The sequence below is a fragment of the Gadus macrocephalus genome, chromosome 18, assembly GCF_031168955.1.
Source record: "Gadus macrocephalus chromosome 18, ASM3116895v1".
In the NCBI taxonomy this organism is placed as follows: domain Eukaryota; kingdom Metazoa; phylum Chordata; class Actinopteri; order Gadiformes; family Gadidae; genus Gadus; species Gadus macrocephalus.
Genome location: NC_082399.1, coordinates 11,419,730 through 11,444,789, shown reverse-complemented (window position 1 = coordinate 11,444,789; position 25,060 = coordinate 11,419,730). Strand labels below are relative to the sequence as shown.

The following is a 25,060-nucleotide window of genomic DNA, read 5'->3' as shown; positions in this document are numbered from 1 at the left end:
AAAGAGACGTGGGCCAGACAAAGACGTAGGTCTAGATTGGAACAGCTTGAACATCCCCGCTGGGAAAACACTGCTGTGATACATTTAGAGATATACAGTACGGTCTGCCACTTGGTATGCATGAACACTTGAATCACACAACGCATATTTGCAATCTGGGGTTGGTTGGGGAAAGTTGGGTGGATGGGACATTTACCATTAAGATAAGTTCACTGTGAATGCACCTAATTAAGATAATGTTACAAGTTATGAATTCGGAGTTTGTTAATCTTTTTAACAGCATCAGTTCCAGCATATGCAATGCCATTTAAAATGACCTGTTTACTATAGCAGTCTAACTCGTACACAGTATCCCTTTATCATGTAGATGCATGACAATGAAGTGCATTCATTTTACTCAACTCATCTGCACAAGAATATATGATGATACACGTTACTATATGATGCTTCAAGGACACTACCTTATTGAGTACCAGTTCAGTCTACTAACAAAATGGTGGCTTATGTGATGGCTTCCACAATGACAACATATACCCTGTTTCTCCCCCTCCGTCCCCTCTGCCCATCCTCCTCCCTCTCCCTCTCATCATCCTCTCCACTTTCCCTCCTATCTGCTCCTCTTCCATCTTCTCCAATCCCTCCCTCATATCTTCCCATCTTCCTCCACTATTCTCCTCCTCCTCCCTCTCTCTCTCCATTTTAATCCTCTCTTCCTCCCTCCCATTTTCTCTTCTTCCTCTCCCCTCCACCTCCTCATCCTCTCTTGCCCCCTCCCATATTCTCCCCCTCCTCCTCCACTCCCATCTTCTCCTTAGGCTCCTCTCCCCCCTCCCTATCTCCTCCTTATAATCCTCTCTTTCTCCCTCTCCCCCACCCTCTCACCCCCCTCTTCATCCTCTCCCCCTCCCTCTCACCTCCTCCTATCCCTCTATCCCACCATCTCCTTCCCCCCCTTCCCTTGCACACCATTTATGACTCATTAGTTCTGCTTTTCTTGCACCCTGAAAATACACCTCAGCTTGACCAGAAGTGAAAAGGTCAAACCCAACATTCACTCTGTTCCTGGACCACATAAACACTCGAAGAAGCTTAAGAGCAATGCTTAAACACAAACCCAGGTCCCCTTTATATTCATTGCATATTACTAGTATGCATATTGCTTGGTACTTACATATGTATTATTGATTGTTATATATTCTGGATTTGTAGTATGTATCAGGTCATTGCCTTGACACAATAATGTTATTGTACAGAATGACATGTTTTTGATCGTAAAACACTGCTCCTTTATAATATATATTTTTCAATAGTATGTTTCAAAGTGTTATTTAATTTATCTTTTCCTTTTCTATTATAATTTCATCAACTGCCTGTGTGTAGATTTGCAATGTGGCAACAGAAAACGGGACGTGAATCCGTTATGCTATCGAAGCAAACACCCGGTAATACAAAACATAAACACATCCCCCGGTCCCTTGTGGCCGCAGACCCTGGCTCAGTGGAGCACAGCCAGCCCCATCTCATTCCTTCTCATACATGGCCCACCGCTTCCCCTCCGCCACCACTAGGGGGCAGTCAACCAAGGGCCATGGGACCGAAGCAGCCTTTTAAAGAAAGGCTTACTGAACCTTCATCGTGATGTTCTATATTACCCAGACTCAGTCCATACTGACTTTCATCAAAAAGCATTCTATCAAAGAACTTCTAAGCACAAATATAGTTCATGGTGCCTTCATGGTGGGGGTGTGCATTAAACATGAGGAGTGAGTTCCAGTGTTCGGCTCCCAGTGGACCGGGTAGGTAGCAGATGTTGCATACGGGGGTTGGGGGGGATGAAGGAGAAAGATAAACTGAAGGAGAGTTGTTGGAGCTGGCAGGCTGAGGGTGAGCCAACCCCTCAGACTAACCCTAACCATGGGGTGAGAGGGGGGAAAGCGGGGTTAGGTGGTGTCATTTTATTTGATTGTATTTTGTTATTTAGCAGGTGCTTTCCTCCTCTAAAGTGACACTTTATACCTGAACCCAACCCTAAACTGACCTGGGAACTGGTCTGTGTGGCAGAGGGGTTACGAGTTCTACACAGGTTCACCCGTTTCCTCCAGGTTCCCAACCTCAACCTCAATCCCATCTGTTGCTCCACCGGCTCCTCCACCTTGGCCACCTCCTTTTGGTCTTAACTACGCCCTCTCTCCTCGGTCTGGAGGTTCACCTTGACGTAGCGGGGAGGGGGGGTAGGAGAAGCACTGGGACATGGGACCAGCTGGTGCATACATCGTTAAACCCCAAAAAATATTAGTTATCCCTGGTGTGAGTACAACAAGTCACGGCCAATTCACTTTCCTCCTCAACACACCGTTATATTTGTGCTCTTTACGATAAGGTGTAAAGGTGTTTGACTCCTAGTTGCAAGCGCGGTGGATCGATCCCCTCTGGTCCTCAGTCCACCTGTAGGCCTCGTGCCATTGAGGCCCTGGCTCGCTAATGACCCGCAGATGTGCTTCACATAACAACCCACTTGCTCCTTAATGAGCCGTTCCTGTATTCACCGTCCGACCCCTGCCTGCGCCTTAGTGACTTCCATTTGGCTGCACCGTGTAGCCCTCGAGCTGTTGGCTAATGAGCCGTCTCTGCGTTCACCGTCTAAGCTACAACATGGAGACGTATATGTCATGGATTCACCGACGGCGGTGACAGCTGAGGTGGTTCTGCTGGATGACTTCATGCTCAATCAGAGGACTAAATAGTCTCATATAGGTTTCAGCAGCACACTACATCCGATGCTTAACTTGGACTAAGCGTGCGTAGCGTAATCATCAATCCACACCGGCATCTAGAAAACAGCTTCTTTATCCGATGACAGAGAGCGCTGTGGACCATGAAGACATCCGCATCAGAGCGGTGGTGGCACATGCAGCTATGGCAGGGGACAACGATGGCTCGGGCACTCGGCGGCTTTTCAAGTGCACTCAAGCAGAGTAGTGGTCTGGTTTCCTCTCCGGAAGCCAGAGGAAAAGCTTTGATGCCTCCATTGAAGATCTTGTCAGAAATGCCCACTATTCTACCCTGTGTGTGTGTGTGTGTGTGTGTGTGTGTGTGTGTGTGTGTGTGTGTGTGTGTGTGTGTGTGTGTGTGTGTGTGTTAGGCAGTCTGTTTGTTGTTGCTTTCTTAACATTTAAATCAACTCTGGGTGGTGGATATTTCAGGTCTACCGAGGTCCATGAACGATTGCATGGAGGTACATTTCAATGTGTTTGCTTTATGCACAAGAGACGTGCGCACAGACAGATAAAACCCAAATGGTGAAAAAACAATGAATAATTGAATATGTGCTCCATTTTTAACTCAAAAGATGAAAGGAATCCTATGATGTGCAATGGCTAACCTACCCTGCGTAACACAAAGCCCCTTGGCCACAGTTTTCAGTTGATTGAGAGGCTTTCAATACATATCTATGCTTATTTCCAGGCGGAAACGTTTTCAACAGAATATCATCGAAAACCTGTCATACATCTCAAATACATTTTCATGGCTCTTTTCCCTTCTGCATGTCCGTAGTAAATGTAATCCACTGTAATCCAAGTAAATTGACAAGAAACCAACAATGAATCTCAATCCGTTTTCCTAAGCGAACGTTGTACCTTACTGCTGGCCTGCTACCGTCACTGCCCTAATAAGACCTTATTATCATGATGGAAGAGCACTACAGCCCTAGCGCTCAATTAGCCCACAAGACTATTCCTTCAGTATTCACGCTAACAGGAACGACACCTCATGACAGGAACGACACCTCATGCCAGCGGGAGTGATGGCAATCAATCCAACTGCTAACAACCGCCCACTCCCACGCGGATAAGTAGTGTTAAGGTCATGCTTTTTGTCACAGTGAATAGGGAGCCTCGGCTTGAAATGGAGGCCTCAGTCAAATGCACAGAATACGGCCTTGTATATCGTTATAATGATAGACAAGAAATAACTGTGTGATCAGCTAGAGAGGTGTGCAACACTCCATGAGCCGACTAACTGCTCATATTGAGAGATCATGTTATCTAACCGAAGACGTTTCTGAACATTTTCCAGAGGATTGAGTCAGCTCACAGCAATTTGGATAATTGTCTGCTGGAATGCAGGGGTGCAGTAAATATGGAGGCTACGAATGTGCTGAAAGAAAATTGGTTTTATTTAAGTGGCTTGGAATTGAATTGCGATCTGTGGTTCAATAGTGGTTGTACTAACACACATATACACACGTGTGCACTAGGGATGAGTCAGTCGCGACCGATTCGTTCACAACGAACGAATCCCGAACGTGAACAACATAAAATGGTTCCCCAAAACAAGAAGAACTGGTTCTTTGATTCTTTTTTTTTAACATAAACCAAAAATATGGTCACGTAAATAAAATATACAAACGAACAGAGCTTCGTATCCCCGCGACTTATATTGATTGAGTCTACAACGTTCTCAAAGATTCAGCCAATGAGAGGTAGCAATGGTGTTGCAATGGCACCTGGGTAAACAAATGACAAGGCGGTACCGTCGAATATGCACGCTTTCTCTGTCTGAATCTTGGGTCATACCATTCGACGTGGGGCCACTCATATATCCCCCTACATTTTTCCGAAAATAGACTTGCCCTCCATCTGCTATTGGAGGGCATTTCCCAATCCCATGAGTCTTTGCTCCATTCTACGTCAATTTAAGAACAAACAAAGAAATTAAACTGCAGTTCGTATTTTTTATTTATGACCATGAAAGTTCTGTAATGCCTGAATAATGAAGAATTAAATGTAAAATAAAATGATAAATGTAAAACCATGAATGAAATATAGAGAGTAAGCAAGTGGTATAAATATTGGTGGGACGTTAGGTTATATTATATAGTATATCTTCTCGATTTTCACGGGGGTTAGAGCCTAGACAGGGTATCTGCAGGTTTCAGCAAGTCAAATTTAAGACTTTTTAAGACCTTTTTAATACCACCTTGAATGAAATTTAAGACCTTAAACCCGCGATGGCGGGGGCGATCCCGCTGTATTACAACCCAAGCATAGCATGTGTGTCACTCAATGAGACTCATTCAATTTTACTTTCTGTCTGTTTATTGAACATAAAGTGATACTCCAGGGCTCCGGACTAACTTTTTCCTTGGGTGCACTGGTGCGCCTACATTTTTTATTTGGGTGCACCAGCACGTATTTATGGTGCACCCAAGTTGTAAGTTGTTGAGAGGGGGGTGACAGCGTCTGGGCCCCCGGGCAGCTGCACCGGTTGCACTGTCGATATTTACGCCACTTATTAATAATATTTTCACCATTAAATAAATGCCTTCAGTAAGACCTGGGGGGTATACCACGAACCTCGTTGAACATACCCAGGCTTTCTTGGGAAAACCTGGCTCGATAGAGCCGCAACTCGCAATCACAGTTAAATGGTACCACGACGCTCACTTTAGATTCAATTAGTTGAACCAGGTTTTCCGCTTTAGGTTCAATGCGCGTTCACATAAAAGGGGCGTTTCTCGCGTCATTTGAATCACCCTTATGCAAAATAAATCGCGCAAGAGCGTTGTATTTCATCCAAGGCGAGCAATGTATTATTATGAACTCCTACGAGGAATTCAAAGTTCAAATCACAGCCAAGGGGAACACGGTTGCCCATAATATGGCTAGGGTGGCGTGCTGGCAAAAATAGCCAACCGTGTTAATTCGTAAGTGAAAAGATTCTGCATATTGTCTACAAAATATTATGTATCATCATCCCTTTTACCCCCATATATGTGGGGCCCCATGAATTGCGAGCCCAAGTACCGGGAATGCACTCGATCTCCTACCCAATATCGGACGTGCACGTCAAGTTGCTTGCTTTTAGTGGCGTGGTTCAACGTCTCAAATATCAAAACAAAATCAGCCTTGTTGACGCTGCAGATTCGATCGTTTCGGATGAAAGGCGCTGGTCCGAAGCGAGTTATATACGCCGTTTTGTCCCTTCCAGCAGTAAAGGTGCTCGCGATTTGAGAGTCAGGGAACATCAAACCGAAGAGATCTCCTATCCCCTCATTCGAGTTGTAGGACTGGTGCTTGACCACTGTGTTTAGAATCCACAACACCTCCGCTTTCAGTGTTGGTGTCGCACCAAATGCTACCCTCAGGTCAGTGCTAGCAGCGCGGACCGTCTGCGGCGGTGGCGCCGGGGCAGAGATGCAAAACGTAGAAATGGCTGGGGTCTGTGTGTGGTTCCTGGCAGAGGTTTTATGTTTTTGGCTCTGCATATGGCTGACGACAGCCTTAATCCCCATGGTGCCGAGCTTGAATGTAGGCTACTTTTGCACGGAATGCATCTGGCCTGTTCTGGGTTGGCAACGGACGCTATAGCCAACCTCGGAAACGGACGTCTTCCAGCCAACTGACGTTGAACTTGCATTTACCCATTGTTGCAGACTAGCTAGCAAGCGCGCAGACATCCGTTTATATATGCAGCTAGCAAGAAAGTAGCCCCTCGTACATCTCCTTCCCGAAAAGTCCCGCGAGAAAAATAAAAATTTAATTACCCTGCCCCGACAAATTTAAGACCTCCGAGTTATAAATTTAAGACCAGCATATGACATTTTAGACGAATTTAAGACTTTTTAAGGCCTTAAATTTAGAAAAATGAATTTAAGACTTTTTAAGACTTTTAAGACCTCCGCGGACACCCTGCTAGAAGTCGTTTAAATTATGCTCACGGCCGTCTCGCGGGGGGGGGGCAGACACCAAATGACGTAATCTGACGTAACGAACGAATCAAAACGAACGAATCAAACAAACGAATCGTTATAGTGAACTGAACTGAAAGAACTAGTTCCCGGAAAAGAATCATTTTGCCCATCCCTAGTGTGCACACACACTCACACACACGCACCACTCAAAGCCACAGGTAGAGAGGGGTTAAGAATTGTGTTGTGTCAACGATGGAGTTTACAGAAAACCAACTTTCAATGAATGAGGGATGAAAAACAATCCCGATTTTAAAGAACCAGCAGATGGAAGTAGTTGAAAAGAAGGGACACACTTTTTTCTGAAGATATTGAAATCCCAGGCAAGTGCTAAAAACTATTTCCTCAGACTGAAAAGTAAAATCAAAGAAGTTTGTATCTTGACACTCGTCTCAATTATATCTGAACCTAGCGGCCGTCTCCGTCCTTGCAGTACCCCCATATGTTAGGGATAATGTATAGAACGCCAGTCATTATCGGGAAAATAAGCCCAGACAGCGAACAGGACACCGACGTGCAGCGGAGGTGTCTTGCTTCGCCCTGAAGGGGCTTATTTTCGATAATGACCGGCGATGTTCTCTACATTATCCCGCTTATTACACGGCTATTTGCCAAAACTAAAAAATATCTTCACATGATGTGTCTTTTTACAATTTATTGGTTACCAGCATCCGTAGTGATGATCAGCAGAGAAATTGTCTGCCAAAGACGTTGATGTCGCTTAGCAACCGAAGACCCTGGGGTTGACAAGTTACCGGACTACTTGCGGAGTGTTACCAAAGACGTCATTAGAGGCAAAAAGTCCTTTGTTTTCCTTGACAGCGGTCAATTATACTTAACAACGGTGAATTATCAAATATAATTCACTGCAGGAAGTTGTGAAGAGCCCATGCAAGTGAACGGAGCATTCCACGGCATTGAGAAGACCCGTGTAATAAATTATAATATTGAACATCAGGGGCATTCAATAAAAAAACAGGTCCAGTTTACACATTGCACAGGGTGAACTAGATATAAGATAAGTATTTTAACAATAAATAACTGTTATTTGCTCCTTTTAATTAAAATAAGGACTGCATTTCAAAATAAAATGCGTGAGCTTGAGAAAAAAATGCATTTTACAATAAAGTGCTCTATAAAAATAAGGGCTCTTGCTCGAGTTTTCCTTTTACTTATTTTTTGTTCACTGCATTTGACTTCTAAACACTCCCAAGTAAGTGTCTTTGGTTGAGCCAGAGAAGAGCGTGCTCTAGATTGTCCTGCGAGGGTGTTAGATATGGGCTGGAATGGCGTCAGGGCCAGCCTCATACACATGCATAGGTGCTCATCGGTGAGGCAGGAACAACATTTGGTTATTCAGTGTTGAAATCTGCCTCCCAGCTGTATGTGGAGCGGACCAGACACCTCCCAGCTGTGTGTGGAGCGGACCACGGTCAACAGGTACCATCACTGCTGTCTCCGGACATAGGAGAGACTGGTTCTGAACTGACGTTTGGGCGTTGAACACGTCTGTCAATTATTGATTATAATCAATAAGCTGTTATGTTTGTACTGTTTGTTGTCGTTTGTTCTTTTTGTCTTGTCTTGTCCTTAGTTAGTATTTAGTATTTAGTACTTTGTACTCTTATTGTATTGTATTGTATTTTTATCCTGTGTTTTTCCACTGCTGTTGGGCTGCTGCAACGAACACATTTCTCCTACGGGGGATTAAGACAGTTTTATCTATTTCTGCATTCTACTTTTCTCAATTTAGAGCGTGCAGCATTTAGGCCTGGGATCTTAATGAAAAAACAGCTTTGCTCTTTGTTCGTACCAGTTCAGACGGGCAAACCTATAGTGCACGCTTTCTTTGGGACAGGCAGGCTCTTATAATTTTTTCGCCTTATATTTTTGAATTTCCCTTGTAAGCTGGACATTATTCCGTCTATTGAGGGTATTTATATTTATGGGTGAAGACTGAGATCAGATCGCTCATACCACGAAAAAGTTCCTGGTACACGAATATCTTCTGAAGTGCTTCGGCATCACTCTAGACTTCCTCAATCCTGTCATTTCATTGATCTCGTCTATGACAGCAGTTGTCCACCGCTTGCATTCTCCCTCGAACGCGAGCAGGGGGGTCTTAGCAGACACATGTGGATGTATAACCGGTGTTTAAATAACAGCAAAGTGGGGGCGGGTGGATGTGACAGAGATGGATCCTAGTAGACAGAAACATTGTTATTCCGAGATGAGTGATTCATCTGGGAATAATCCGTTTTTCACACCTATGTTAGAACACAGAGGAGGCCGGCCACGTGAAGACGCACCGGTGAGATGATTTGTTTTTCTGTCCAGATTCACCATCCGGGATTGTGTGTTGTGTCACTCGAAAATAATCTAAGGCCCAAAATGTAACCGAGTCCGTGGGTTTTACACACACACACACACACACGCACACCTTGCTTGAGATTCTCCTCACAGCTCCTCTTGAGGGGTCTGGTGATGGATTGGCCACAGGTGTGCGGCCTCCACTTGGGTAATGTGGATAGTGTGGCAGACCACAAATCATGTTTCTGTTTTGTCAAGGTCAAAAAACTGACCTTGATAATTGTGTCGAAAAGCGAATGAATCTGAAACCCTCAGTCTCAAACAATTGCATTCCGTTTCATTCTGCTGTGCATATATATTGTTTTTAAATATCACCTCACGCTTCTTTGCGCCGCGTGGTTTACTGCTAATGACCTTGTTTGATGTATTTCGCTGATGACCATGAATTTAATCTGAATAGAAATGGACAACGCTAGTATGGACGGCAACATTATTCAGTCAAAACGTGTGCAAATGTAATGGTTTAGCAGCTACAACATGTAATGCTTCATACAAAAGTATAATGTACAAGTATACAAGTTGTAATGGATGCTGCTTTGTCATTGTCCCAGCATGCCTGCGACAGCGGGCAAGCTGTTCGAAGTTATGTCTTCCAGTATAACTTTACACACATTCAACGTCCCTAATTGGCTTCTCAATCCCACTGTACCACAGCAAATATGTACCAAGGCCCAACGATCAAAGGGCTGTTTGTACTTGCATCGGGCTAATGGACCAAATGGATAAGCATCCCAGCCGACATGGACCGTTATCCAAACTTCTCTCATTACGGGATGGCTAACAGTGTTAGAAACTCCCAAGTCCCCAATAAATGAAATCGAGCAACATTTCAATAATTTACATGGTATGATTCGCTTGGTGCAAGGACTTGGAAAAAAATTTTTTTTTAAAAAATGAAAGTTACATAGAATCAGATTCTGTTGGGAGAACTGAATGTAGTCAATTGTTTGACTATTTCTGTACATTCCTGTTATTTTTAAATCTAATTTACAACAATATCTTGTATCCTTTGTTAATTCTTATTACTGTCCTGTACTCTCTGCTGTGAGAGCCTCATTTCCCATCTGGGACTACATCTTACCCTGGAACTGAAACGTCCTGTCCAAAGCAGAATACAAATGTACATGTACACCAAACAGCGGCCCAGCCCCCTGGCCTCACCTGGGATGTTGTGGATGGTGATGGCCAGGATAAGAAGCATGATCCGTCTCCAGCTGCTCCCTCTGCGCACCACCTCTTCCTGTTCCTGTCTGTTGTCCGCGTCCTGGGCCTCGGGGCCGTGGAGGCTGCCTCTCCTCCTCTGGTGCACCTCCCCGTTCTCGATCTTGTCTGAATGTCGGATACACAGAACAGCAAAGGGACGTATAGGTAATGGGACGTGCCAGACTTCCTGTGGGGGGGGAGGGGGTTTGGAGTGTGTGTGTGGGGGGAGGGGGGTTGGAGTGTGTGTGTGGGGGGAGGGGGGTTGGTGTTTGGTTCAAAAGAAATCAAAGAATAGAATGTTGTATTTTTCTTTTCTGGAAAACCTTGATGGTGTACAGGCATAAGCCATCCTGTTGATACAAAACAGCAACTCCTGACACGTTACAAACATGGCCTCTACCTTTAAGACATACAAACGGGCAAGATGAAACCAAAAATTCCTGGGAAAGAAGTGGAAAAACACAATTTGACTTATGCCGAAATGTATCAATATAAAATAAACATCCTCAATCATCAAGTGAATTGAGAGTGTGAGCAAGGTGTTCTCAGCCATATGCTGTGGTTTACAGACACCTGCTGCAATTATATTAAACATCCAAGGGAATTCTATATACAATCTATGAGCCTATTGGCTCTCAATCGATGTCAGTGCCGTTTACAGGCGCCCTAAGACATTTGGAGGAACATAAAATAGATTGAAAAACCCTGACCCTCAATAAAATTAAAAAAATATATTATTATCTTTAATTAAACTATAAGCTCATCATGTAGCCATTAGTTACCATAGTGTATATTCAGCACAAATGATTGCACTTTGACTATGACTATAACAATTTTAAAGGGGCGGAACTGGAGATATATTTAAGCTGACTACTCTGTTACAACAGGGGGTGAGAAGCAAATGCACAGAAGGAACAAACTCATTGGTGTAAGAAGGGATTAAATAGGGGAAGTCTGGCCCCAGGCTGAGACAAACACTGATGGGTTAAGGACAAGGTTTGGCAGCTATTTATTATTAAGTCATGAAGAAGAGGCTTTTAACCAAGCCCAGTTGTAAGGAGCAGGTAGGAGTTAGGCATATGTGTGTGTGTGTGTGTGTGTGTGTGTGTGTGTGTGTGTGTGTGTGTGTGTGTGTGTGTGTGTGTGTGTGTGTGTGTGTGTGTGTGTGTGTGTGTGTGTGTGTGTGTGTGTGTGTGTGATCTGATCTCAGTTTTCACCCATAAATATAAATACCCTCAATAGACAGAATTAATGGAGTACTGCTAAGGCGGAAAAAAAAAAGATGCCTACTGGCAGACTGTGTTAACGCTGTGTACAGTGTTAAGGCGTAGCAGGGTAACATTGCAGGGGGAAAAACAAAAGAGCAATGCTTCAGGATCTATGCACTCACAGCACATCTTAAGAGGCCTTGGATAAAAGCATTGTCAACCAAAAGTAATACATCTATTCAAATTTTTGTTCCTGCAAGAATCTCTCTCCGTGGGTTCTCGCGTTCCCTCACGACCTCATTAACGAATGCCGTATATGCGTTTCCCATGACGCGTCTAGCAAGAAGTGCTCCGTCTCAAAACAACGCACCAAACGCTTTCATTTCCATTTCATTTACACTTCAATAAATATAAGATATCCCTGCCATCTCCTTGCAAAGACACTCCAACATTATCACCACCCAACTTTCTGGCTGAGCTGGGCTGGTGGCTGTACGGATGACGTGATCTTGACACCTACAGCTCATGCATGGTTATGGTGAGAGCCCCTCTGTAGGAATACCAGGGCAATTAGTTGACACATGTCTTCGTAGTGTCGTGCGCCAGTGTTAGCGTGTCTTATCTGTGCTCCTCTCTGCATAATTGGGTTAGATAAAATGAGGCCACTACGTGTTGCGTTGGTTGCAGGCAGCATTTTGCACTTTCATCTATTCTCGCTGTTTCTTGGTTTATGGGTATTTATCGCGTTATGTGTCAATTTGTTCTTTGACTCCCTCTCTCTGTCCAAACCATCTCACGCTGTCTCACCCGCTCAGTCTCCCCTGATCGCGCATACTCCAACCCTATTTTAATCAACTCACTCTCCCCCTCTCTCCATCTCCCCCTCTTTCTCTCCATCTCCCCCTCTTTCTCTCCCCTCCCACTGTCACCCCCTCTCTCCATCTCCCCCCTTTTTCTCTCCTCCATCACGGTCTCCCCCTCTCTGCATCTCCCCCTCTCTCTCTCTCCCCACCTCCTCACTCACTTCCTCTCCCTCTCTCTTCGACTCTCCCTCTTTTTCTCCTTCTCTCCTCTCTCACTGTCTCCCATTTCTCTACATCTCCCCTTCTCTCCGTCTCCCCTTCCGACACATTTCCCTGTCTCTCTCCCTAGCCCTCTCCGTTCATTAATTTGTTCTTACTGATTGCGGTTTACCAGATAACGCAATCATTGAAACCGCTTCTGTCTGTCTCAGTCTTCTATGCACTATAATTATCTCTGCCAGGGAGGTTATGTCTTCACCTGTGTGTGTTTATTTTCTGATTGTATTGACCCCGTCTGTGATCAATATATCCCAAAAAGTAAAGTGAGGATTTGCAGCCAAATTTTGTACAATAGTCGGTCACTGGTCCCTCTAAATAGATTTACCTATCTCCACCAAATTTGACGTGGATGTTTGTGAAACGCCTCAGAGGTCAACCTCCCAGGGTCACAACCAACAAGCTTTTCTGCATGACTACAATGCTTTGAGGCCTGTGATCTAACGCACAAATTTCCGATCCCTATAATGGGGGTAAGTAAGAGAAGACAATTTTTTTTCTATCCGTCTCAATAAAGAGAAACGTAGAATAAGCTTCACTTCCGTTGTTTAATAAAACTCGCGCTATACACAGTGAGTAGTTATTATTAAAGCCTGCAATCGGAGCTGACTATATCTCATTAAAAACAGATTTACTCTACCTTCAATGGGCAGAGGAACCTTTCATTCCCTTATTATACAATTACCAACGCATTTGGATTTGAAGTAGTTTGTGTCTTTCGTTCTCATTAAAACTCTCATTAAAAATTAGAAGCAAAACTAAAACTGTCACACAATCGTTGAGTTGTACGCTTCGTTTTCACCGTGTGCATCTAGGTTTCAATTCACACCAGCTTCAAGAGACGGTGGTCTCACACCTGTCACACTCAGATGATTGTTTCTTCTGAGGTCAGTGAAGCGTCAAAATAATGTGGTGTAGAAGGGACAAAGGGGGAGAAAACGATGCAAAAATAACAATCCAAGTAGGCTAGAACAGGCAGATTCTACCAATCAAAAATCCCAATGAACAACATATTCAGTACACTGTGACCAAGGGAGGGGTTAAGGGTTGTGTGAGTGTCCCGAAATATCCTAAAGGCAGATGTGCAGGTGGCACAACAACAGACCTGGAGATCCCCATTGACTTTGAGTGTATTTTTCTTTCCTGACCATCTGGAATGGAACACATTCACATATCACCTGTAATGGGGGTCAGGAGTCTCAAGTCACATGTGTGACTGATCCCCGCACATATAGAGGTCAGGGTCTTTGACCCCAAGCCTGAAGGGACCTCTAGGCATCCTTGAGCAAGCCGTCGAAACCCCGTCCCGGCTCCTTAATGACGAATGAATTCGCTGAAAGGCGCTTTGGATATAAGCGTCTCCGAAATTGCTAAATAATTCATATCGCACAGTGCAGGGATACACCGCACAGGGCGAGACTTCCAGAAGCAAATTTATATCACAGCCCCCATATATCCCATATTTAGCCAGCCAACCAGGGCAACGTCAATATTGCATGACTTGATGTGAAAAATCCAGCATATGATTCACAAGAGAAGTCAAGATAATTGATGGTGGTTACAATTAGCATGGGCATTGATGGCAGGAAATAAGAGTCCTCACACAGGCACACAGACACACACACACACAAGGGTATCAACATGCACTGCACAGCCCCAGTGAAGGGTAGCTGTATCATTAACGCTCATATGTCAATCTCCTCTGCAGAGATGTGGCGGGGAGCCCCGTCACGTTCAGTGATAAATGGGATGGATCACTGTGGCAAGATGACAGCATAACAATGAGGGTTTGCCACTTTATTTGGGCACAGAGGCGCTCACACACACACACACACACACACACAGACACGTACACACAAACAGCCACACACACGGACACACAGACACACCAACAGCCACACACACACACACACACCCAAACAGCCACACCAACACACACACACAAACAGCTATCCACAGATACATGGACACCAACACACACACAGCTTGTTTAACAATGGAGGCACACACACACACACACACACACACACACACACACACACACACACACACACACACACACACACACACACACACACACACACACACACACACACACACACACACACCCACACACCCTTTAACAGCAGCCTTCTCAATCCCTATTAGAGTACCCGCAACCAATCTGAAATGCAAGTCCCCCCCTCCCCTTCCTCTTTCATCCCTCTGCAACCACAGCAACAAGCTCCATTAAGGCTCTGCTATTGTACCGGCTCCTCAGCCTCCCCTATTTCACACAAATCCTCGTTCTCCACAATACCTGCCGTTACACACACACACAAACTATCCCAGTCGAACACACCACACAACTTATTTTTTAGCGGCAAATAGAGTACATGAATGAATGCATGGAAACCCACCTAGACATATGGTCCAGGACACACACAAATGCACACAAACACACCTGATTATATACCTACACAGAAAATAAATACATGCACAGAAATGAAAGCATGAAAAAAAAAACACGCACTTTAAACACCCCTGTATTCAATCTCATGCTCAACAACAACCCCACTTAATGTATTCGGGTCACAATGCCAGTTATGAATCTCCCCCTGCTTAACAACGGCAGTACAGTCGAGCGGGAGATTGGGTGAATTGTCTGCGTATCAGGGTTGAATTGATTATCTTATCGCTGACTGTCAAACGATATCCACTCATACAAAACTGCTTCAGAATATGAATGGTGCCACCCCTCTCTTGCGTGCAAAAACGTTGAATGTTTAATTTCTACAGGACCGCATACCGATAACACCCCTGGCCTCACGAAACGCACCTCAGGCCCAGGGCTGCTTTAATCAGCACAGCCTGTGTGAATCCTTCTCATTTATTTCCATTAGGCGGGCCGCTACACACTCTGATTGGTGGCATTGATGGCAGAGAGAGGGGCTGGCAGGGGGGGGTGGCCCGGTGGTCCGTTCCTTTAGTGTGCCACCCAATGATGGGTGGAGGGGGGCTGGAGGGGGGGTGGAGGGCAGGCCGACCTTGTGAAGTGCAACACAAACAGCGATGCCTTGGCGGTTTGATGGCAGGAGGATTCGGTGCTCTGGCTGATCCAGGCCCAGCCGATGTGCAGGGCGGTGGGCCTGGAATGAGGTTGACCGAATCTGATCGAATCTGATGGGAATGAAAGGAGTTGTATTGAAGACATGCCCTTGATCGGAATGCAAATAACTGAGTTTAACGTGATTGTGTTGCACTGAAATGAACTGCACTGGAGATTTGAAACCTGGAAAGTTACGGGGAGCAAGTGGAGGTGGAAAAAAAGCACCAGAGAAGGAGAAGTGAACAAAAAATAGAATATAGCAAGAAGCAGAAGGATTGATGTGGAAAAGGAGAGAGAGGGAGCAAGCAAGCAAGTTTGACTTGTAAACCACGTTGGATTACAGATCGATAGACTGTAATTATAGATAACAGATAGACGGACAGAGGGCAGGACGAACTCGCACCCCAGACGACCGACCCGACAGGCGAGAGAACAGGATCAGATGGATTACCCTCACAGCAACTCCACAATTTCCATGAAAAAAACACCATGCCTCTTTTTCTTCTCTACTCACAATATAAAGAGAAAAGAGAGTTAATAGTAGCAAGGCATGCGGTCACAGGTGGTACCAGCCCTCTGGTCTCTTCTCGGGATCAGTTCACACGGCAGGGTTGAAAGCATTTTTTGTTTCCCTGTTGATGCAGGCCCGGGGGCTGCAGCTGTACAAAGTGGGCCCCTGTTGGCGGTGAAGGGCCATACTTCACCACATTGTCTCACATACAGCCTCCCTGCACAACCTTTGTCCAGCCTTTCCTCCATCTACGCATCCAAAGTAAATACATTGATTTGATCTAAGTGTGTGTGTGTGTGTGTTTGACTGTGTGTGTGGCTGTGTGTGTGTGATAGACTGAGACTGTGGCGCCTATTTTAACGGTCTGAAACGCAAGTGAGAAGCACCAAACGCAAGTAGCTTTGTGGGCGGTTCTATGGCGATGTTGCTATTTTACCGGCGGATAAATGACCCTTGTGCCCGGCGCAAATCTAAAAAGGGTTGGTCTGAAGTAGCCAAATTACCCGTAGGTGTGGTTTGGGCGAAACTTGCAATAAACCAATGAGAGGGCCATCTCCCATCCCCTTTAAGAGCCATGAGCGCATTGGAATCCGACAAGTTGATATTTTGAAATCCATGTGGTCATGCATCTGTCTCATCGGAGACTGCGCGTTTGCAGTCTCCGATAAGACAGATGCATGACTACATGGATTTCAAACTTCAAATGGCTCATTTTATGGCCAATAATATGGCCTAATTCACACATGGAATAGTGTTTTCTTACGCAACTTCGAGTCCTCAAATAAATATCGGCAAAGAAAACTGAACACACATATGATATGCGGTTACTGTGGTCGTTCTCGACCTGTGTTCCTAATATGCATGTGTCCCCCCGTTAATATACATTGCCATGGACTGCGTTATGTGTTTAGTTTGCATGCGTTTAAACAGATGGACGCACACACGCGCGCCCGCATTCATTAATTATTTTACACATACACACACGCGCGCGCCAGCATTCATTCATTCTTTTTAACACTCACTCGCGGAAAAACAATGTTTTCTCACAATCTCATCAATCCTAAAAGTTATGGGCTTGTACACGATGTCTGTGTCAAGAAAATATGTGTTTGCTGTACGGTGTTTGCAGATGCATTGATTTAGAAGTACAACTTATTACCGCTGTATCAGCTGTTCTTTCCCAAATAATTTACCAAGAATATGTGGCTAGGTAGATGAGAGAAGCAAAGTGTATGCGCGAGGTACACAAGCAACATTATGCATGTTCCCTTAAAATAGCATCTGAACAACGCACAACTGACTTTAAACCAGGTATTTCCTGGTTTGTGGCGGAATTGTTTTCTGAAACTGCAAAATAGCACCAGGGAACGTTTGCGCCAGAACACGCCTCCTCCTTTCGCCGAACCGCCCCTTGGGGCTCAAGATCATTCCCTAATTTACCGACGAGTGGCAGTGGAGGGAAAAGAACGCTCCGTGCCAACTAGCAACGACACATGCGTCAGTCTAGAAAGTAAATTGTGCTGGATGCAAGATAGGGCCCAGTGTGTGTGTGTGTGTGTGGGACAGACAGTGTGTGTGTGTGTGTGTGTGTGTGTGTGTGTGTGTGTGTGTGTGTGTGTGTGTGTGTGTGTGTGTGTGTGTGTGTGTGTGTGTGCGTGTGTGTTGATCAGAAGCTGTAGACGCCAACAATAGCTCAATCTGATGTGAATTATTAAAATATGAACATGAATTGTTAAAACATATTATATAAACTGACAACCACCAACAACCTACCCATTTGGTGTGTTGACGTTTGTGTCCGAGATTGTCTAAAATATACATTGCTGCTGTTAGCAGCTGGACGAGGTCAAGCTCACAGTAGCCTCCTGCACGCACGATTGTTCACACTGGCTCATCAACCAGGTGCGAACACACGTTGGTATGGAATCACACTCTGTCACCATTGAGGGAGGCTGAAGACTAAACTACACTGGTATTTTTAACCACTTTCCAATGTGCATTTCTACTTCGTTCGAGAGAGACAGATAGAGGCCAAGAGAGAGAAAGAGGGGACGAGAAAGGGAAAGAGAAGCCGAGAGAAAGAGAAAGAGAAGCCGAGAGAAAGAGAAAGAGAGATTGATAGACCGAGATCCATGAGTTCCACCAGAGACATGGTGATGATAAAAAGAGGAATTACGGATAATGGACAACTTAGTAAAAGAAGTGAGTGTGACAGAGGGGGAGACAGAAAACAGTGCCTTCTAGCACCCTTACTTACAATCTGATTAAGGACAATAGTTGCCAGGCAACTGGTTGACCCTGATGTGGATCCATGGGCCAAGTTATATTCATGTAATCCAGCCAGAAGCACTGAACCCAAAGCCGATAATATCCTCACACATAATGGCATGCATGAGCACACGTGTGACATCTGTGACATGTGGTGTGCACAAATGAATGCGCACACACACACACACACACACACACACACACACACACACACACACACACACACACACACACACACACACACACACACACACACACACACACACACACACCTTTAATTCAGTCACTTTGAAGAGAGGGAGTAGGGATGGAACAGAGCGGAACAGACAGACAGACAGACACACACACACAGACTGCACCAACCAACCAATGAAAGAGCGAAATAGCGAATGAAAACAAACAAGCGAGCAAACGGAAGAAAGTCAGAGAGTGCACTCTTGTTGCAAGCGAGGAGAGCCCGATCCGTCCGTCAGCTGAGGTAAGCAACCACCTGGCTCTCAACTAGGGCTGAACGATTAATCGAATTCAAATCGAAATCGCGATGTAATAGAACTAGGGATCGGCCGATATATCGGTCGCCGATATTATCGGCCGATATTCACGTTTTTTACGTGTATCGATCAAAATCAGCCGATACGCGGCTGATTTTCGCCGATATTTTTTTCGCCAAGTTTTTTTTTTCTTTTTTTTTTTTACCTGTTTATACTCACCTGTTTTTAATATTTGTTAAATATTGTTCATCTACTTGTTCTTACTTGTTCTACCTCACCTGTTTTTACTATTTGTTAAATATTGAAGTTCAATAAATGTTCCTTTTTTTAAATTGAGACTTGTAACATTTGTTATCAGTGTAATTTTTATGATTGAGGGAGCAAAAGCAGTATCGGCTCTAAATATCGGCTCAAGAAAATCGGTATCGGCGTATCAGCGTATCGGCTAAGGCTGATGAAAAAATATCGGTATCGTATCGGCCCTAAAAAATCTGTATCGGTCGATCCCTAAATAGAACGTGGTATGCAAATCGTAAGGGGATTTGCATAGAAGTGATTTGTTACCGTTACTGACTGAAAATCAGTACGATTCATTTATTTTTATTTTACAATTCAATAGTTAATAAAAAAGTTCATAATATAAATTAATCACAACACATCGGCCTGGCCTAAAGGAAAGAGCAGGGTTTTTTTTGTGAATAAAACACAACGTAAGGAACTTAAATCGCACATTAAATCCCAATCGCAATATTGGTCAAAATAATCGCAATTCGATTGTTCCCCAAATCGTTCAGCCCTACTCTCAACACAAAAAAAACCAAGGAAGTAATTGTAGATTTCCGCAAGACCGGACAACCTTGCCAATTCCCACTCCTCATTGGGAATGAGGAGGTAAAGAGGGCCTCTAGTTTTAAGGTTTTAGGTGTGACTGTGTGGGAGGACCCGTCATGGGGGAGAAACACCGCCTCTGCCACAGCGAAGGCCCAACAACTCCTCTACTTCCTCAGGAGGCTGAGTTGGTCGAGAGACTGCCCCAGAGACTGATGGTCAACTTCTACCACTGTGCAGTGGACAGTGTGCTGACCTATGGGTAACTGGTGGGGTTTTTCCCGGTTGCACCAGCGCAGAGAAGGAGGCCATACAGAGAGTGGTGAGAGCCACAGGGAAGATCATGGGGGGGGTCATCCTTCCAAACATCGCGACTGTGTACACCTCCTGCTGCATGCACCGAGTGAAAAACATCCTCCAGGACAATCTACATCCAGCACACAACCTTTTTCAACCCATGCCCTCTGGGAGAAGATATAGGTCCATCAGGGCCAAAACTAGCACGTTGGCCAACAGTCTATACCCCCATGCAGTCAGGCTGCTAAATGGACAGTCTGCCCCCCCCCCCACCCCCACTCCTCATTGGACACCCCTCTGTGAAATAATTGCCTCCCATACACCTCCACAACTGTGACCTGGACTTTGCATTGCTGCAAAACACTCAACAACCCCATCCCCAGCAGATGTATCCATCTATTTATTTATTGCACTAAGCACTTTACTGGTTTTGGGGAGTCTATGGGGTATTTGTGAGTAGTTATTATGTGTAAAGTACTTGGTGATTGATTCATTGATTCATGGAGAATAAATGATGTATAAATGTATGAATTAGTGGACAACTAAAACGACATGCCTGTCTGTGTTTTGCTCGAACAACATTTTGTTGTTATTCTGTAACAATGACAAATAAAACTGAACTGAACTGAACTGAACAGAAATAAACATTGCAGCGGTCACTGGAACACCATCCGTGACAGAAGTAGAGAACTTTCTCCAATGACAACGTTATAATGTGGTTTAAGTGTACTAGTAATTATTACGCTATTCATCTGTCTTGCATCTTCTTTTTTTTAAGTCTCCTTCATCCATCTCCACCTCCACCTGTCCTGGTTCTGAGCTCATTGGAGCCAAGTCAAAAGCTATACAACCATCAAATTGCTGCGCCAATGTATGAATAGTTAGGTTACATCAAACCTATACAATACATAGGTATGATGCATTAAGATATCGAAATTGCTTTTCAATACTTTGAGTGTATTGACTCTGGACATGGGGTTGAGGTGGGATTCAAAGGTCTTACCCTGGCAGTGGTAAGGCCATGCTCTCCCAGAAGGGCTGGACCGGGTCCAACAAAAAAAAAACACAAAGGATGTGTGATCAGTTAATAAATAGTCAATTTTAAGTAAAAACAAAACACTCACTTGCATTAAGTGCAAGTCTTCCTAAAGATCTAGCAAATACCATGCGACTCTGTAAAGAAATGCCTTATGTGGCCAGGGAACCTTTTTTCCACTGTTATTTGAACTTTGACTCTGTTGACGGCTGAACTTTCACAGCATGTCGAATCATTTTACAGCTTTCAGGGCATGTGGGCAGGAAAGTGAATTTGGCGGGGATGTTGAACTCCAAAGGGGATCAGTCTGTCTAACCCAAACCTCCTAGTGACAAGGCAGTCTAAAACATTCTTACAGGCTACGAGTCGTTGTTAGGCTGATTTTTATGCATTTTATTCCATCATGACCTTAATTATTTCCGGGAATTTCAGGGACTAGCAAGACGCAATTTACGCCCTTGGGGTTGATAGTGTGTGTGTGTGTGTGTGTGTGTGTGTGTGTGTGTGTGTGTGTGTGTGTGTGTGTGTGTGTGTGTGTGTGTGTGTGTCATAAATTATGATAAAGAAAGGTAAGATTGCCAGGAGGGACATTATTCAGAATGTGGAAGAAACTTTTCCATTTCACACAGGAGAATTCTTCTCCTATAGATCCAGTGTTCTGAAGTAGTAACAATGAACACTTAATGTTTGCAATCTGAAAAACCAAAACCTCAGGTTTGCCTTGTTTGATTGCAGATTTTCCCCCTTAGAGCTTCAGGCCACAATCAGCGCCCACCAGGAAAAAAATAAGGGACAATTATGAAAAAAAAAAAGGCAATTAATGTATAGAGGTAAAGATTGGTTTGTCTATAGAACATTGATTGAAACAGCCCCTTCAAATATATACATTGCGCAATACCTACCGTTCATATACCACACGCATAGTTCAATTAAAAATAGATCCAATGAGACTCGTAGGGGAGAGATTGAGTGGTCTTCTGTGATGGCTAAGGATAGCAGATGATACCAACACCAAGGATTTGGATTAGTTTCAATTCAAGAAGGAACCCAGAGGAAGCCCCTGCAGCACACCCCTGTAATGTCTCAGACACTAGAGAAGAGAAGACAGGCAACCCAAAGCCCCTAAGACAAAACCCCAGCTCGGCTTCAGGAAGATTCTCCAGGCGGGGAAGAAGAGCAGGGAAATCAGAAGAGGAGATGTCCTTTGAAAGTAAGTCAGATCAAAAAGTAAAGAGAAGGAGAAGGAGCAACATTTTGTGTGTGTGTGGACGCGGGCTCGTGTGTGCATGCTCGACATGGGAAGCACAAGAAACACTTGAAAGTACCCGACATTAGCTCAACAACAACAAGGATCAAGAACTCGAAGCAGTGCAGACTTCATTAGATTCAAGATGATGCCAACGGCGGCAACATGCCATGGATAAGATACTAAGTACTGGTGTTGTTTTGGTTTGTTTTGTGACAGATGAGTTCTAAGATCCTTTGCCGATCTACGAATGCACATTGAAGGGTATGGCTACACCGAGCGAGGTGATGATGGCAGGATGCCTGCTGTGTACTTGTTTACGTCTGTTTCAGCAGGAGGTTATTCGTCATGAATTCTTAAACAGATCTCCTTAGCCCATCATCAAGACAGGTGGCCCCGCGGGGCGAAGAAAACTGCTCTGATTTAATTATGGACGTCAGGCAGGTTTTACAAACTAATTAATAAAAACACACACACACAGACACACACACACACACAAAAGCCTCCAGACACGCAGACATACACAAATAATAAAACGCACACAAACACACACACACATCTACACACACATTCCGTAAGCCTACACACATGCACAGGTATCACAAAACACACTCACAGTCACACATACACACACTAAAATGGGTAATTTCACAGTTGGAACTAATTTATCGGAACAAATGCCGGCCGAGCCTGGGCTTGTGCTGGGTAACTGATGAAGGACCTCGCTGTTGGGGTGATGGATTCCCGGCCAAAAGACACCTAACCCCTCCGTGCTCATAGATGCTAGTAGCTTCTGGTAAAAGCGCCTGCTATGAGGCTAGCAGCTACTTAACACTATGGCAGTATGATTATATCTATATATATTAAAATATTATATATATATATATATATATATATATATACATAATATATAGAAGGTGAAAGAAAGAGTCTTGAATGAGTTTCACTGTGAGTGTGCTAGTTATGGCACACTCACAGTGTACCATAGGAATCGAAAAAAGGAATCGAAAAAAGTTTCCTTTATTCGATTCCTAAAAGTAAGCTATATCACACTTTTCGGAGAAAGGATATATCGTTGGATATAAAGCAACCTATTCAAATACCGCAGTGTTTTATTCATGTAATATTAGTGCTTTGAATATTGGTGGATGCCAGCGATTCTTGCTACGTGTGATTGAAAAGAGGTGCAGTAAGTGTGAAAACCTTGGACGTTTTCTTAGGAACAGCACATGCGTCGTGATCATTCCAAATGCAGACACCAGCAAAGAGAGTTAAGGTACAGAAGAGCGGAAGACACCATGGGTAGAATTAACACACTTTGTTAGTCGGAAATATAGGCAGGTTGCTGTGAGCATAGATGAGAGGAAAATGAAGGAACCCAACAGATTAGTTTCAGAGTAAATAGTAAAGAATACAAAAAGCAAGCAAGCTAAAAGAGGCCATCAAAGAAGTCACTGGTGGTGCGGTTACAGCCATTGTTTAAGTCCCTCTAGAGTACCTATACGTTACTCATAATGCTAAAAACAGCAATACCTCTACCATCAATGAATTTACTTAATAAGACTGGTTACATAAGTGGAATTTTTTGGAAATTCTGGACCTTCAACAATCAACTTTCTCCCAATTGTTATTATTTTGTGTCACTAGTTCTCTCAATTTGAAGATACACTGAGGCGACTGTTTTCCCAATGGCTACAATCTCTCTTCACCATATATAGGGGTGTAATCCCCAGTGTCTGGGCGTTGGTATATGAAGGGAGGGCTTGCCTGCATGGGGTCCTCCTCTACCTATCCGGATGGTCATCTCCTCAGGGCCCGAGAATTGGAAGGACGATGGGTCCTCCGACTTCTCCTTCAAAGGCTTGTCAGGAGGCAGCGCTAGAGCCACCTGAGGGTCCACTCCTAACCCCTGGAGAGAGAGAAAGAGACACATAGAGACAGATACAGAGACAGAGACAGAGAGTGAGAATGAGAGAGACACAGAGACAGAGAGTGAGAGTGAGAGTGAGAGTGAGAGTGAGAGTGAGAGAGAGAGAGAGACACAGAGACAGAGACAGAGACGGAGAGGGAGAGAGAGAGAGAGAGAGTGAAAGAGATCAGTTTTCTCGTATGTCTTCTTCTTTGTGGAAATTTTTATTTTAAATGCGTATTACATATGTAACAATTCCCATGTGGGACTTTACAATTATGTTTTCTCTCATCTCAGTGAGAGAGGACGTAAGCCTAGGTTGCTGGCAATGAGGGTGAGGAGTCTTGATCAGGGACACCACGACACTCTGCTCAGAAGGAGCCGGGGATTGAGCAGGCAGCCTTCCGGTTGCCTGCCAACCCGCTCTACTTCCTAAGCCATATACCACCGTCGTGTGACGGTGGCATGTGCAACTAAATTAGCAACTAAGGAGTGCAACTAAATTAGCATTTTTGATTACGTTATTTCAAAGAGATCAACACAGATTCCAAAAGGTTTAAGGCACATTGTTCTGCATTGTTTGGCCATCAACAAAGGATTTGGGAACAAATTGTAATCGTTCTGCACCCGCTTCAAATGATCCCGAAAAACATCTCGGGGCCCTTATCTCCTGAAAGCATTTGTTTTTTAATTGTCCTTCAACTATGAGCTCAACTAAATCACATATGGCAATATGTGAGGCGGAGAGGCATTGTGTGAAACAACATTTTGCTAT

General features: G+C 44.3%; 1 protein-coding gene across 3 annotated transcripts in view; it reads right to left on the bottom strand.

Moving 5' to 3' along the window:
• slc39a11 (solute carrier family 39, member 11) overlaps positions 1-25,060 on the bottom strand; it is a 65,692-nt gene that overhangs the window by 5,068 nt on the left and 35,564 nt on the right. For 2 of the 3 annotated variants that reach the window (XM_060037080.1, XM_060037079.1), the window contains exons 5-6: positions 24,144-24,285; positions 10,283-10,450 (exon numbers count right to left, since the gene is read on the bottom strand). In XM_060037080.1, coding sequence (XP_059893063.1) covers positions 10,283-10,450; positions 24,144-24,285 — 310 coding nt within the window. The remainder of the gene's footprint in view (positions 1-10,282; positions 10,451-24,143; positions 24,286-25,060) is intronic. The other variant, XM_060037081.1, reaches the window with a different exon arrangement.